Source organism: Geospiza fortis, unplaced genomic scaffold (assembly GCF_000277835.1).
Source record: "Geospiza fortis unplaced genomic scaffold, GeoFor_1.0 scaffold1212, whole genome shotgun sequence".
Taxonomy (NCBI): Eukaryota; Metazoa; Chordata; class Aves; order Passeriformes; family Thraupidae; genus Geospiza; species Geospiza fortis.
The window spans coordinates 369,630-383,230 of NW_005054626.1; the positions used below are offsets into that span (position 1 = coordinate 369,630).

The 13,601-nt window shown below is 42.9% G+C and overlaps 1 protein-coding gene across 1 annotated transcript in view; it reads right to left on the reverse strand.

Annotated features, from left to right (window-relative positions):
- Positions 1-499: 499 nt before the first annotated feature.
- The window catches only part of SYN2 (synapsin II), a gene marked incomplete at its 5' end in the record, with an annotated part of 41,826 nt that continues 28,724 nt past the window's right edge, over positions 500-13,601 (reverse strand). Inside the window, 3 exons of the mRNA XM_005430422.1 lie at positions 500-1,567; positions 4,838-5,099; positions 8,813-8,873. Coding sequence (XP_005430479.1) covers positions 1,432-1,567; positions 4,838-5,099; positions 8,813-8,873 — 459 coding nt within the window. The remainder of the gene's footprint in view (positions 1,568-4,837; positions 5,100-8,812; positions 8,874-13,601) is intronic.

The window sequence follows — 13,601 nt, forward strand, 5'->3', positions numbered from 1 at the left end:
CTCCACTCTCACTGCCAACCTCCCTGCACCCAGAGCAGCTCTGACTGCTGGAAGGGTTTGTGCCATCAAAAGGTGCTTGTGATTTGCCCAGGCTCCACAGGCTCCCACATCTCCAGGAGCTGACATTTCTGAGGCAAACAGAGGTGTCCCTACAAACCCACCACAAATCCAAGGGGGTTTTTAAGTGACCACGGTGTTCTCTTTCTCTCCCTCATTAATCTCCTCTCCCTGTTAATATTATTCAGTTATTTTTTTCTTCTTTCCTCTGTTAGCACTGTTTCCTGGCAAGGATTGCAAGTAATTAATGATAAGAGATTCAGAATGACATGAAAATCAGTTGGAAATTGGTAATCTAGAGATTACTAACAAGCTTCTTCAGTTTGACTCAGATAACTTCTGTTAAAATCTGCTGCTACTGCCTCAAAGTCTGGGATCAATTCTGTTTGCACAAGTCACAAAAAAAAATTTTAAACCACACAAGTCAGTAGAAAATGTAAATGTGATTCCTACAATTTATAGGGGTTTTTTTATAATGCTGATTCAACAAAGGAATTCATTGTGATAGTTTATTTTCTTACAGCTGTAGTTTGTGTCCAAATATTTTATAATCATAAAGCTACCCTCTTGATATCAGTCAAAATAGACAATATATATTGATGTCTAAACAAGCTTTGTAGAAGACATTTTTTTTAAATCAGGCATGGGACTTTACATTTATTAGAAGGTGTTCACAAAAATAAGGGTAACATCATGCATATTCTTTGCAACTAAACCCAGTTATGGTTACAGTCTGGAAATAAATTCTTTAAATAGACATATGGCGATACAGTAGTACATATACACTCTATTTATGACATTTAGTGTACTGATTAACTCCCAGCAATACATCAGAAGTCCACAACCAGCTGATGGAGGGATTGGATAAGGAGGAAGAAACTGCTTCAAATTCTCACATTATTTATGTGGCTCGACAAGAATGTCAGTGTGAATGGCCTCCCGAGTCTGGGAGGCAAGAACAAGTCAAGACTATACTTCTGCAGTACAAAACATTTACACACGAAATACACATGCATTGCAATGCATTGGGGATGGGCAAAGCCAGGAGAAACCCCTTCCCCAATGCTTTATTAACACAATTCTACAAAGGAGTCTCAAATAGGATTATATACTTCAGTCACAGTAAGGCCACAAAATTACAATGGATAAGGACCTCGGAATCAGACATTCTGTGGGAGCAATGGAACCCTTCCTTCTTTGCAGAGCTTTCCGCGTGTTCCTGCGTGGCATCTCCCCCACCAAAGTCCTCCTGCAATTGATTTGTGTTTCTGGAGGTTGGACATATTGCTTGGTACAACAGTGAGCACAGTAGAGAAGGGTGCTGGCACAGGGAGAACAAAACCTATGGGACATTCAGACTCTACACGAAGCTGGCTAATCAGAGAACAGACTGGCAAAGGATTTCCTCAGGTTCCGGATGGTCTCGGCTTTGGCCTCGTCCTCGTTCACGGACGACCTGAAGAAGGAGGACTCTGTGAAGCTGAAGGCGTTGGTCAAGGACTGAGACTTGCTGCAAGACACAAACACAACAATTCTGCATGGTCATGCTGTCCCCCAGCCTCCACCCCCCAGCACTTGGATCAGAGGAGGGGAAATTCAGAGAAAATCACAGAAATTCCCACTGGAATTCCCTCCACAGCATCCCATGGGACAACTGGGTGCACACCAAGTGGAACCACAACCCCTTGGAGAAGCCAGACCAAACAGACGATCCAAGATCCAACATATTTTTCCCTTGGATTTGTCCCTGAGGCTGGACAAAAATTGGCTTTCATTCATTTTTGTTATGTCCCCCACAATTCTGCACCCCTGACTTGAGAGTAAGGCTTGAGGATAACAATTCCTTCAAGGAACACAATGGTGTTTTATTTTCCTTTTACAGATCTGAATTGGATGGTGCAAATTAGAGCCTTGAGGAAAATGTGGGCCTGGCTACCAAATCCAAATCACAACCCAAGAGGATTGATAAAAAGTTGTGTTTTGGCGAGGCTGCAAATGATTGTGCACAGAGAAAAATTAGGTATTTTTTACAAGAGTTTGAATCCTAAACTGTAATGTGCTCTCCCTGTGTCTAGATGTATTGAACATTAGAGCCTTGATACAGGCTTAAAAGCATTTTATATTTTTGAAAAAACACCCCAACTCAGATATATTTTTCTTTTCTATAGGCAGTGCCTGGCAATGCTATTTCATTCTTAGTTCTGTCATGTAACTCCTGTGTAAGTTCCCATAAGCATGAAAAACATTGCAAGGAAAACAAGGAGGAAAATAGCTGTAGTCTAAAACTTTAACTCATGACTTGTCAGATAAAATAACATCTGAAAAAGAGGCTTGAATTGAAATAGAAGACATTAATGAGTTATCAGCTTTTTACAAAGACATCCCTACATGGGTAAAACGAGTTACCTGATTTCATTTTTATCTCAGTACAATAGATTTCAGTTTTGGCTCTGGTAAAACTGAAGCACTTTCCTTATTCAGATTGTCTCAGACTGCTCATGGTTTGCAGCTCCTCTCCTTCTAAACTAATAATGTACAGCAAACAGTGCTGCAGGCGTTTTAGGTTTTTCATAAATTATAGTTGTGCTAATGAGAATAGACTGATAAATGTTTGTTTGTACTCACTGAAAGAGGGAGGGTGGGAAGCAGCACTTGACTTGATTAGTAACACAATAAGTAGCCTAATTAAATATTTATTCACAGATTAATAACATGTACATACAGGTTAGGCAACAGCATGTGGGTGAATACAAAGCATACACATGCAAATAGAGTTAATCCTACAGGCAGGAGATCTGAGCCTTGGTGTGGACCTAAAACTGCTTCTGAAAGCTAGAAAGCTGCTCTTATTATGGCTTGCATCTTAAAACCTTTCATTTCTCCTTTGTTATTTTATTTTAAAGAGAGACTCTTCCATTTGGAGAAGAGGAAAATGAATCTAGATGTGAACAAAAAGCTTAGAGGAGAAAGCTGGGAAGCAGCATGTGGCAGAGCCCTGCTGTAACTGTTCTTAGCTGCTTTTCTTCAACCTCAGAAGTTAAGTTTCAAACTATAAACTGATTTCCATCTTGCTTTAAAAAAAATCCGCCTCTCTAATCTCTATCATCTGAAATGATGGAGGAATCAATTTGAGGTTTATGATCAGAAAACAGAATAAAAAATACATTGTGCCAGGGAGGCAAGGGAAATACTGTCTCTTTGCACAATATTGTCATCCAGCACGTCTCTGGCGCTGAGCTGGGCTCAGGGAGGACCTGGGGTTGTTTCCCACTGGTGCTAGCACAGGAGTGGGTGGAACAAGGGGATCTGTGTTCCTGGGAGGAAGCAAAGCCTCTGTGCAGCTCTTTGTACATCCCAGACTGAGGAGATGTGTCTGAGACTCTCCTGGCAATGCTTGTGTCAGGGCTGCTGTCCTGGAAAACTGCAAAGCTCTGCTGGTGCTTCCCTGGGGTTTCTGTTGGCTGCCTTTGAGCTCTGAGGGGGGATTTTTCCATATTCCTTACTGGGTATAAATCAGTAAGGAACCTTCCAGAAGTGGGACAACCACTTTTTCTTTTTTTTTTTCTTTTTTTTTTTTTTTTTTTTTTGAGTTTTGTGCAGCCTTTTCTGGGCAGAGCTTGAGCACAACCAAGGGCAGCAGAGAGAACCAATTTGGCAGCCACTGTCCAACATGACCCAGCCTGGACTGCGCCTTTGGAAACAAGATCTGTTGTCTCAGTGACTGCAAGGTTAAAAGTTGAAGCAGATAAGACTTCCTCTTGGAGCACAGGCTGACAGCACACCCAGCCCGTGAGTCAGTGGCACCAAAAGGAGGAAACAAAGACCAGAAAGATGATGGGCTTTCAGACCTGGCCAGGGCAGAAATTGCACAATGGGCAGATTAAATTTTGCACGGTGCTCAGGATAAAATTAATGCTAGCAGTTTACCTTACTCCATTAACAGAGATTAAGCTTTTTGAGCTGTTTAATCTCATTTTAAGTTTGGGACTAGAACTAATGCTAGCAGCTTACTTTACTCCATTACCAGGGACCAAAATCTTGTTTTAAACTTGGGACTAGAACTAGCACTAGCAGCTTTACTCCATTACCAGGGATTAAGTTTTTGAACTATTTAGCCTTGTTTTAAACTTGGGACTAGAACTAGCACTAGCAGCTTTACTCCATTACCAGGGATTAAGTTTTTGAACTATTTAGCCTTGTTTTAAACTTGGGACTAGAACTAATGCTATCAGCTTACCTTATTCCATTACCAAATATTAAGATTTTTGAGCTATTTATCTTCATTTTAAACCTGGGACTAGAACTAATGCTAGTGGCTTACTTTACTCTATGACCAGGGTCTAAGCTTTTTAAACTATTTAACCTTGTTTTAAACTTGGGACTAGAACTAACACTAAAGGCTTAGTTTACTCCATTACCAGGGACTAAAACCTCATTTTAAACTTGGGACTAGAACTAATGCTAGTTTACTCCATTACCAGAGATTAAGCTTTTTGGGCTATTTCACCTTGTTTTAAAACTTGGAACTAGAACTAATGCTACCTTACTTTACTCCATTACCAGGGACTAAAACCTCCTTTTAAACTTGGGACTAGAACGAACACTAATGGCTTACTTGACTCCATTACCAGAGATTAAGCTTTTTGAGCTATTTAACCACCTTTTAAACTTGGGAACAACACGTTCATTTCCCCCCTGGCTGTCAGAGCATGCCCCCAACCCCAGTTCGACAGAATCCATGCCATGAGGAGAGAAGAAGACCAGATAAAGCGACTCTTACTTAAGCTGCGGATGCGACTGAGGCTTCTGCTGTGGCGCAGGCTGTGGCTCTGGCTGGGGCTGTGGCTGTGGCTCTGCTTCCTTTGATAACCTGGAGCTGGGAGGACCTTGGGCCTGGGGCCGAGGCTGCTGGGTGGTGGGTCCGGGCGGGCGCTGGGGCTGCGAGGCTGCGGGCTTCGCTGCCTGCCCCGCGGGGAACACGCGCTGGGGCTGCAATGGCTCCTGGCTTTGGGATTGCATTCCTTGGGGTTGCACTGGGCCCCCTAGGTTCAGTACAAGAAAAACTTCATAATGTTATAGTTGCAAAGAGGCCTTACTTAGAACTTCAACACTTTAAAATCATCCTCTCCAACGTGATTAACTCTACTTTCGAGGCAAAAGTCTACTCGCGTGTGCTCGCGTGGAGGCAAGAGCACTGCTCACGCTCATGAGGAACTTGCTTGGAGCCCCCCATGAATCAGCCTTAAAACTGCTAAATAGCACCCCATTTATCCCAGGCACTGACTTCAAACCAAATCAATGGAGGTACACCCAGAACAGTTTTGGCCCAAGTCAAGGAGAGGCTGTGAGGTAACTGAACATGGTAGTAATATCTAATTCAGCAAGACATTCACTATTTTCTGTGTAGTTATTGCAGATATTTTCTTCCTCCAAAGTCTTAAAATAATTTCTGTAATATTCCTCTTAGATTCACTCTTACAGCAGTAAAACACTCTCATTTTCTGGCTGGTTGAAAGTATTTTCATAACTTACTTAACCCCTTAGTGAGATATGTCAAGAATGTTACAAGAAACACAAGAAAGTCACTACAAATTCTTTACCAGGAAGGCACTTCACTGGCAAACTACTGCATGAAGTGGGAAACCACAAGGTGCAGGAGAGACTCAGGCTGTGAAACCCACGGCTGGAAGATGCTACAGTATCATCCAGTGGGGTTTTTTCTGCTTTCTGGCTGAAATAATGCTGTGCCAGACATCAGAGCTTGCTCTTTTATCTCAGCTCCCAGGTCTGACTGGGGTTCTCTGGACTGATGGCTATTGTAACTGAATTTTAACCCTCGCATATGAAAATGCACTCAGGACATCTGACTTGAGGGGAGAAAGGATGGGATGACATTCTGAGTATTTGTTTGTACAGTGCTTCACTCAGGATAAGAGCTGTTGTAAATACCACAGAACACAACTGAGCTAGACCTTCTTGGAATTTTTAGTCTTGCGTAGATATTTAGTGCAAGTAAAACCCTTAATCTGCTCAAGTCTCTCAAAGCAGACCATCATATCTAGACGTACTGCTGCAATACATTATTTTTTTTGTTGTTGTTTTTAAATTGCTTTTACAGTTAACTTTCCCCTTACTACATGAATTCCAGTGTGTGTGTGTGAGGACAGCACGTGCTGATGCCTCAGTGAGTTTTAACACAATTGTAGCAGTGTGTTGTGGTGCAGAAAGATAAATAGCACGTACTGAATGTTAAGGAATGTGCCTTCATTGTTTATTAATTTGAACCCCTTTTGTAGGAAATATTTGAAGGTGATAACATGGTCTTGCAACATCTTAATAAGGAGCCTTTTCTTATTAGTCTCCTTTCACTCAATATTGAAAACCAGAAAAGGTTTCTTTCCCCCACTTGTACGTACAGGCTTGAATGCCAGAAACTTTACACTGAAGACAGATATAACTTTCTTTTATTGCACATTAAGCTGTACAAGAGATTTCACATAAAAGATATACTGCTGTCACATTTCCAGCGTTTGCTCACTTTCTTGCAGCTGGGTTGTACAAAAGGCAACAATCATGAAAGAAACTTTTACCAAAAATAACTCAACAGAACTGAACATTAAGCCTACACTGTAAAACATCTGTTCCCTGTTACCCACAATATTGCACCTAAGCATGCTGACATGCAGAGAGACATCTTGGCTTGTTTCTTGGCTGTGGGATGTAGGAATTGTGTGTGCCCCTGTGAATCCTTCCCAGGGAACAGGCTGGAATCCTGTCTGAGACACCCAGGTCTTCCACACACACACACACACACACCACACAAATGTCCTGTGAAAAGCACTTGTGAATACTGGCACTACTCCATGCAAAAAATACCAACTGCTTGCAAGGAAAATCAGTCATCAGATTCAGTTCTCCACCCCAGGGCAGTATGGTTTGTTCTCTTTTAGGGTATCTGGAGGAAAGGATTTGTGAACCTGATTTCTGGGTGGGTTTCCTTGAACATAGAACAAAATAGCCAATGCCATCGTTGGAACGATCACTGACCCAGACAAATGCTGATCACTAAAGCAAAATATTCATGTAATTTACTGATAGGTAGTAAACAGTAGCACTTACCACAAACATTTAAATAGCTAATAATGCATACCTTATTTCTCATCTCACCAGCCAGCTCGTACAAATAAAAGAAACACTAAGAATGATGAGACTCACTGATAACTTTTTCCAGTGTTTTTAGGGAAAACAGACGTAGAACATCAGGCTGTTTTCCCTTTAAACATAATTGTTTGCACTAAACTAATGGCCACTACTCATCTTTGTACATATTCAAGATGAAAATTATAGTTTTGTGGCTCGCTTGCAACTCAGCTTTCTGGTATGCCAGCAGCGTGCAGCTTGTGATTCTAGGCTAGATTTCTCCCAACAGATTAGCTGCCTGCCTGTGGAGCTCTCATAGCACTGCTTATGTAAAAATCACAAAGAATTTACCTACAGAAAATCTAGCAGTTGTCAGGCACCTCAAGTCCTTTTGCATGTTTGATGTCAAGCAGTTCTTAGAAACCCTATTTATGTGGATAATGTCGGGACTGGATTTTCTTTACAGCTCTCTGGAAACTTGCAGGTGTAAAATAGGAGACCTGAGTTGGTAAAGAAAACCACTGACATTTTTTGCCTTGCATTTTCTAACCCAGGATCCTCAGCTGGTTAAAGGTACCTTGGTCTGCCATCCCCTCACTTCTCAGTATTTGCAATGAAATGAGCTCTTACAGGAAGTTTAACAGTCCTTGAGGTACTTCTCACCAAATAACCTGGGATTTAAATCTTAGGTAAGTATAAGATTTTTTGAAAGTATTTGCATTAGTTTTCGTTAAAAATCTCCATAGATTACTAATTCAGAATGACAACAAAAGGTACTACTTAATTGAAACAGGATACATTAAATACTCACACTTTCACTGAGATATTGCACATAGGTGGCCCATTTACATAGCTTTGTAGCTAATAATTTAATGCAGAATTACTAAAAATATGAATACCAGTATGTAAAATAGAAGATATTTTAAATATTCCTTGGGAAGAACTGTATTTTATGGAGTCACCAAAATAGCAGACTTCCACTCGCATAGAAGTAAAACTCAAAGGTTAATAAACTTTATAAAATTATAAATAAAAAGCCTCACTAGCAAATCCTAATCTAGACTTTAAAAATATATCTGGATCACCTACCTATTGGTCATGCACACGCACGGAAAAATAAAGGCTATGAGTACAGTGTGCACACACTCACAGAGTAAGCGAAGGGACGGGGGGCTTGCACCTCGGGGGGATTGTACTGAACAATATCAAATACTCCAAAAATACTGTCTAACCATCCAGGGTGTACATGGCACTGGGCTCTAGAGAGGCACATTCTTTGTACACTGTTGACAGCAGCCCTGCAATCACGAGTTTACAGAGGAAGGTTGGAAAGCATTACACGCACAGACAGGAACAAGGAAACAACCAGACGGGAGAGTTGACACTGCATAGAAAAAACACAGTCCAGGTCAGCACTGAAACAATGGCAAACTGAACAAAACTGGGATGCTTGCATTCAGATTGTTTGTTTCTCTGATTTCAATTGGGTTTTGCTTTGTTTTTCACTTTTCATTTTTGCTTTAACCCTTGCTTTTGGTCTCAGTTATCTAAGTAGCCTGGACTTGTTTTGGTCCTACTGCAACGCCATTACAGTCGAGAATGTACTGTAAACAACCTTGAGGTGGTGGTCGCTGAGGTGGGACTTTGTTTGGCTCTGGCTCCTTTAGTGATCCACTCTGGAAAATACATTTGAAAACAGAAGAGAAAAAAAAAAAATTAGAGTAGCTCGGTTCCAATTTTCCACTAATTTGTCTTTATTTTCATTAGAAAACTCTTTATTGGTGGGGCTGAACATATACTTTAAATTTATTCCAGATACCACTTTTTAATTTAGCTGCTGCCTGACATGATATATGAATCCTGGGTTGGTCCAAGGCTGAACTCTTATAAAAACTGTTTTCCCTGTGCAGCATGTGATCAGGATGCAGGGAGTGCCTTCCCAACCTTACCTCCATCTGGGGAAGGACTTTCTCCTCAGTTCCCAGCACCAGCAACCATTTTTTTGTATTTCAATGCATCTGCTCTCTCTCTCTCTTTTTTTTTTTTAGGACAGACTGAATAGGAAATGGATTTCAACAGATACCTTTGTGTAATTTAAGAAATAATTGATTGTTAATTATGTTCACTTGTATCCAGAAGCGTTTGCACAGCAGGAGTTTTGCCAGTGATAGTTTCACTTTGATTTGCTGGCTGTAAGTGGGGAGGGAGGTGGGCTGCTCCAGCTTCACTGTTTTGCTAAGCAAAATGAAAGAAGAAAGCAAAAACCACAGACAAATAATAAAAATAATTGAAATGACTTCATGCTTCTCCATCTGACATGCTATTAGAAACACATGTGATACTTCACATTTCCAAACAGGAGGTTGATTTGGCAGCATCCTTTTCACATGGATACTTGTGAAAGGAAAAGATGGGCCTGAACCAAAACCTTGGAGCAGAGCACCCTCTGGGAACAGGAGTATTTGAATCCAAACTTTGTCTTAGGCCCATCTCTAACATTTTGAAACATGAAAGATGTTAAATCATTGTAGATAATAGCTTAGGATTTTTTTTAAGGATCCAGAAATCAAATTGCCATCTGTCAAGAGGAAAAAAATGCAGAATTTATTAAAGAGCAAATGCAAAATCAATTAAACGTGTTTCTTGCAGAGCTTACTGGGTTTTTTTTCTGATAGATTTGCATTTGATCCCGCTCCTAGTACTTTATTTACAGAATAAATCTTGCTCCTGGTGCTCTGAATTGCTGCCCAGCAATGCAGCTGTTGAGTTCTAAATGGCACAAAAGCCCTCCAGTGCATGCAGCTGCTGCAAGCTGCTGTGTCTGCTTTACCTGCATAAATAAAAGGACACAGGGCAGCTCCAAAACTCTCATTATTCAGCATGACCAACCTGCAGGAGCCCAAATGAGGAGTGAAAATGATCCTCACAAACTGTGCCCCTTGATTTACCTGACCCAGTTCCACAGTGCCTGCTGAGCATCACTGAAGGGTGAGGATATGTAGAAAATAAGAAAATTTTGTAAGGAAAGACCAAGCCACCAGAAAATATCCCAGTGCTTTAGTGTGGGTTGGAGTCCTCTCTTAACATCACTAAAGGATGAGGATATGTAGAAAATAAGAAAATTTTGTAAGGAAAGACCAAGCCACCAGAAAATGTCCCAGTGCTTTAGTGTGGGTTGGAGTGCTCTCTTTCTGTCTCCCTCCTTGCTGTGACGTTCAGAGCTGCTGCAGGAGCTGCTGGGCTGCCCTGGGCAGAGTGCTGGGGGTAGCACTCCCTGCAGCCTCTGCCTGGGCACCAGGAGCTCGCTGGGGGGAGCAGGGCACCAGCCCAGGGGGGGAAGCTGAAAGCAGCCCTGGAGGAGCAGCTCCTGCCTGTCCCAGGGCTGGGATGCTCCGGGCATCCCTCACTCTGCTGCTGGGCACCGGGATGTGCACAGAGCTCTGGGAGGGAAACCACCAGGACTGAGCTGCAGGAACTCCAAGGGTTTCTTCCTGGAGTCCCACACAGCCCACGTGAGTTTGTTAGAAAGCACACCCCAGGTTTAATAATTGTGATTGCCATGATTGGCAGGCGATGGGCTCCCTACCCTTCCCAAGGGCCACAGCCCAGCCTGGGGCTCTGCAGTGGCGCAGGGTGCCCAGGGAGGATATGGGTGTTATCCTTTTTCCACTGTGCAGGTAAAACTGGTGTTGGATTTAGAAACACAGGCTGGCAGCTGAAATCACATGCACTGTGATGTTGGAAGAGCACTGCAGGGCCCCTGTCTGCCCCGTGCCCCGAGGCTGGAGCAGCTCTGCCATTTGTTCTGGCTCTGAAACCTCTCAGGTTCTATCACACAACTGCACTGCCTTGACACGGCCCCAGCAGCCCTTACGCAATCTGCATATCTCTCATCTCGCAAAGAAATTATTTTATCCCAAACCAAGCTTTCAATAAACATTGTAGGAGCTCCCTCAGCTCTCCCTCTGCAGTGCTTTCTCTGCTGAAGTGTATTTCCCCCTCCCCAGTCACTGACTGCAGCTGTCCTGATTTTACCACCCACACATCCTTTATTTTTTATTTATTTTTTTTTTTCACCAGATATCACCTGGTGCTTCCAGGAACCTCACCCACACTCCAGGCCAATCACATGGGTATATTACTTTGGCTAATTAGCCAACCCACCCAGGCTGACCCAAAAAGTCTAATTAGCATTACATTCCTAATTGAGAATTCTTACTCATGGTTTTTCAATGGTCTGTAGTAATCCAGCCCTTTCCAAGAGCCTTCCTCTCAGACAGTCAGAACCTTGATAGGTGATATTAAAGGCAGGCTTTGAACCAGCCTTGTTTGCTGCCCTGAGCCAAGGCCTTTCATAAAATCCAGGCTCCTTCTGGAACACCAGTTGCTGGCAGATGAGCTGCAGACTGCTCTTCTCACCTCTGCAAGGTGCTGCCAGAGCAGCTGTAGGAGCTCCTCTCTGAGCAGAGGTGCTGGACCAGACCTGCCCTGCTCATGCATTCACCCCTCTTGCTGATTTTCTGTTTTCCTTTGCTGCCCAGCCTCCACATTCACCCCCCCGCCCCCGCCAACTTCTTGTAGCACAAACATGGTTTGGAATAAAACTGCTCTGCAGGCAGGCTGGCTTCGAACACTGCAGGGAGAAAGGGTTAAATGCAGGATTTGGGGTGCAAACACTGCAGGGGACAAGGGTTAAATGCAGGATTTGGGGTTCAAAAATTGCAGGAATCAAGAGTTAAGTGCAGGATTTTGTCATGGAAAATGGCCTTGCACAGGTCCTCATTTGGATACTCAGGGCTAAAGAGCAGAATCAGGGGTACAGGAATGTGTTTGGGGTGGTTTAGGGCAGAATCAGAAGTGTTTTTGGGATGGTTTAGGAACTAAAGAGCAGAATCATGGTGCAGGAGTGTTTTTGGGATGGTTTGGGGCAGAATCAGTAGTGCAGGAGTGTGCCTGGGATGGTTTAGGAGCTGAAGAGCAGAATCACTGGCACAGAGTGTCTTTGGGATGGTTTGGAGCAGAATCACTGGCACAGAGTGTCTTTGGGATGGTTTGGAGCAGAATCACTGGCACAGAGTGTCTTTGGGATGGTTTAGAGCAGAATCAGTGGCACAGGAGTGTGTCTGGGATGGTTTGAAGCAGAATCAGTGGTGCAGGAGTGTGTCTGGGATGGTTTAGAGCAGAATCAGTGGTGCAGGAGTGTGTCTGGGATGGTTTGGAGCAGAATCAGTGGTATAGGAGTGTCTTTGGGATGGTTTGGAGCAGAATCGGGGTACAGGAGTGTCTTTGGGATGGTTTAGGAGCTAAAGAGCAGAATCAGTGGTGCAGGAGTGTGTTTGGGATGGTTTGGAGCAGAATCAGGGTACAGGAGTGTCTTTGGGATGGTTTAGGATTACCTGAGTGAAGTGTGATGGCTGATGGCACGAGGAGCCCCTTTGGTTTTCATTTTGTGGAACACAATTTCCAAATCCCACCCAAATTCCCAAGGAGAAGGAGTCGCTGCAGTTGACAGGAACATTCTGTGGGGCTGCCTAAAGGGGCTCTCCTGCTCCCAAGGGTTTGCTGTTTATATAACTGCCCCCCAAAATACAGCTTTGCTTGGGGAAGCCTCCGTGAATGCTGCAAATCCACTCCGGGGATTTCTCAGCTCTGGGTAGAACAAGTGAGGATTTGGCTGCATTATGACCTTTAGGAACATTGGCTAATTACAGCCAGAGCACAAACCCCACTAATTATCCAGAATGTAAATATCTCTAGATGTCCCTGTGGCACTTCCTTCCTTTCCACACTTACCTGAAACTGTCTCCTTAGAGTTTTAGGGGTAGAACTGACAGAAAGAGCTGTTTATTCTTCAAATAAGTTACATTAGGGTTTGATCAAGGCATTACTTCTTTTTCTACCTTTATATAAATGCAGATTGGATTCACAGACACTTGAATTTTGAACAGCCTGAAGAATGTTGAAATGGGTGGGAGCAAAAGCAGCAACTTGGCAGGGAAATAGCCCTTGGGCAAAAGAGATGCTAAACAGAGTCCCAGCAAAAATTGATTTTGATTTGGCTGAGGTTGAAGACTTTGTGAACTGTACTTGGAGCACGTAGAGTTGTTTTTGGGTCTCCTTTGGTTTTCTTTGTAATGCAAGGACAGGAGCTTTTCATAGGTATTTCAATATTTGAGGGGAAAGCCATGTTTTTCAGGTCAAGAAGGAGCGAGGGATCAATTGAGAGTTGCTAAAAGATGAGCTGAGTTAGAGCTCATAAAGGAACAGGAATAAATAGTAAAACATTTAAGTAAAAAGAGAACTAAGAGAAAATGCGATTGCTGAGGAGAGAGGTCACTGAGAGAGTTTAAGTGGAGGGTAAATAGTAAATGAGTGTTTGGAGTGTTATAGATGATGATAAACAC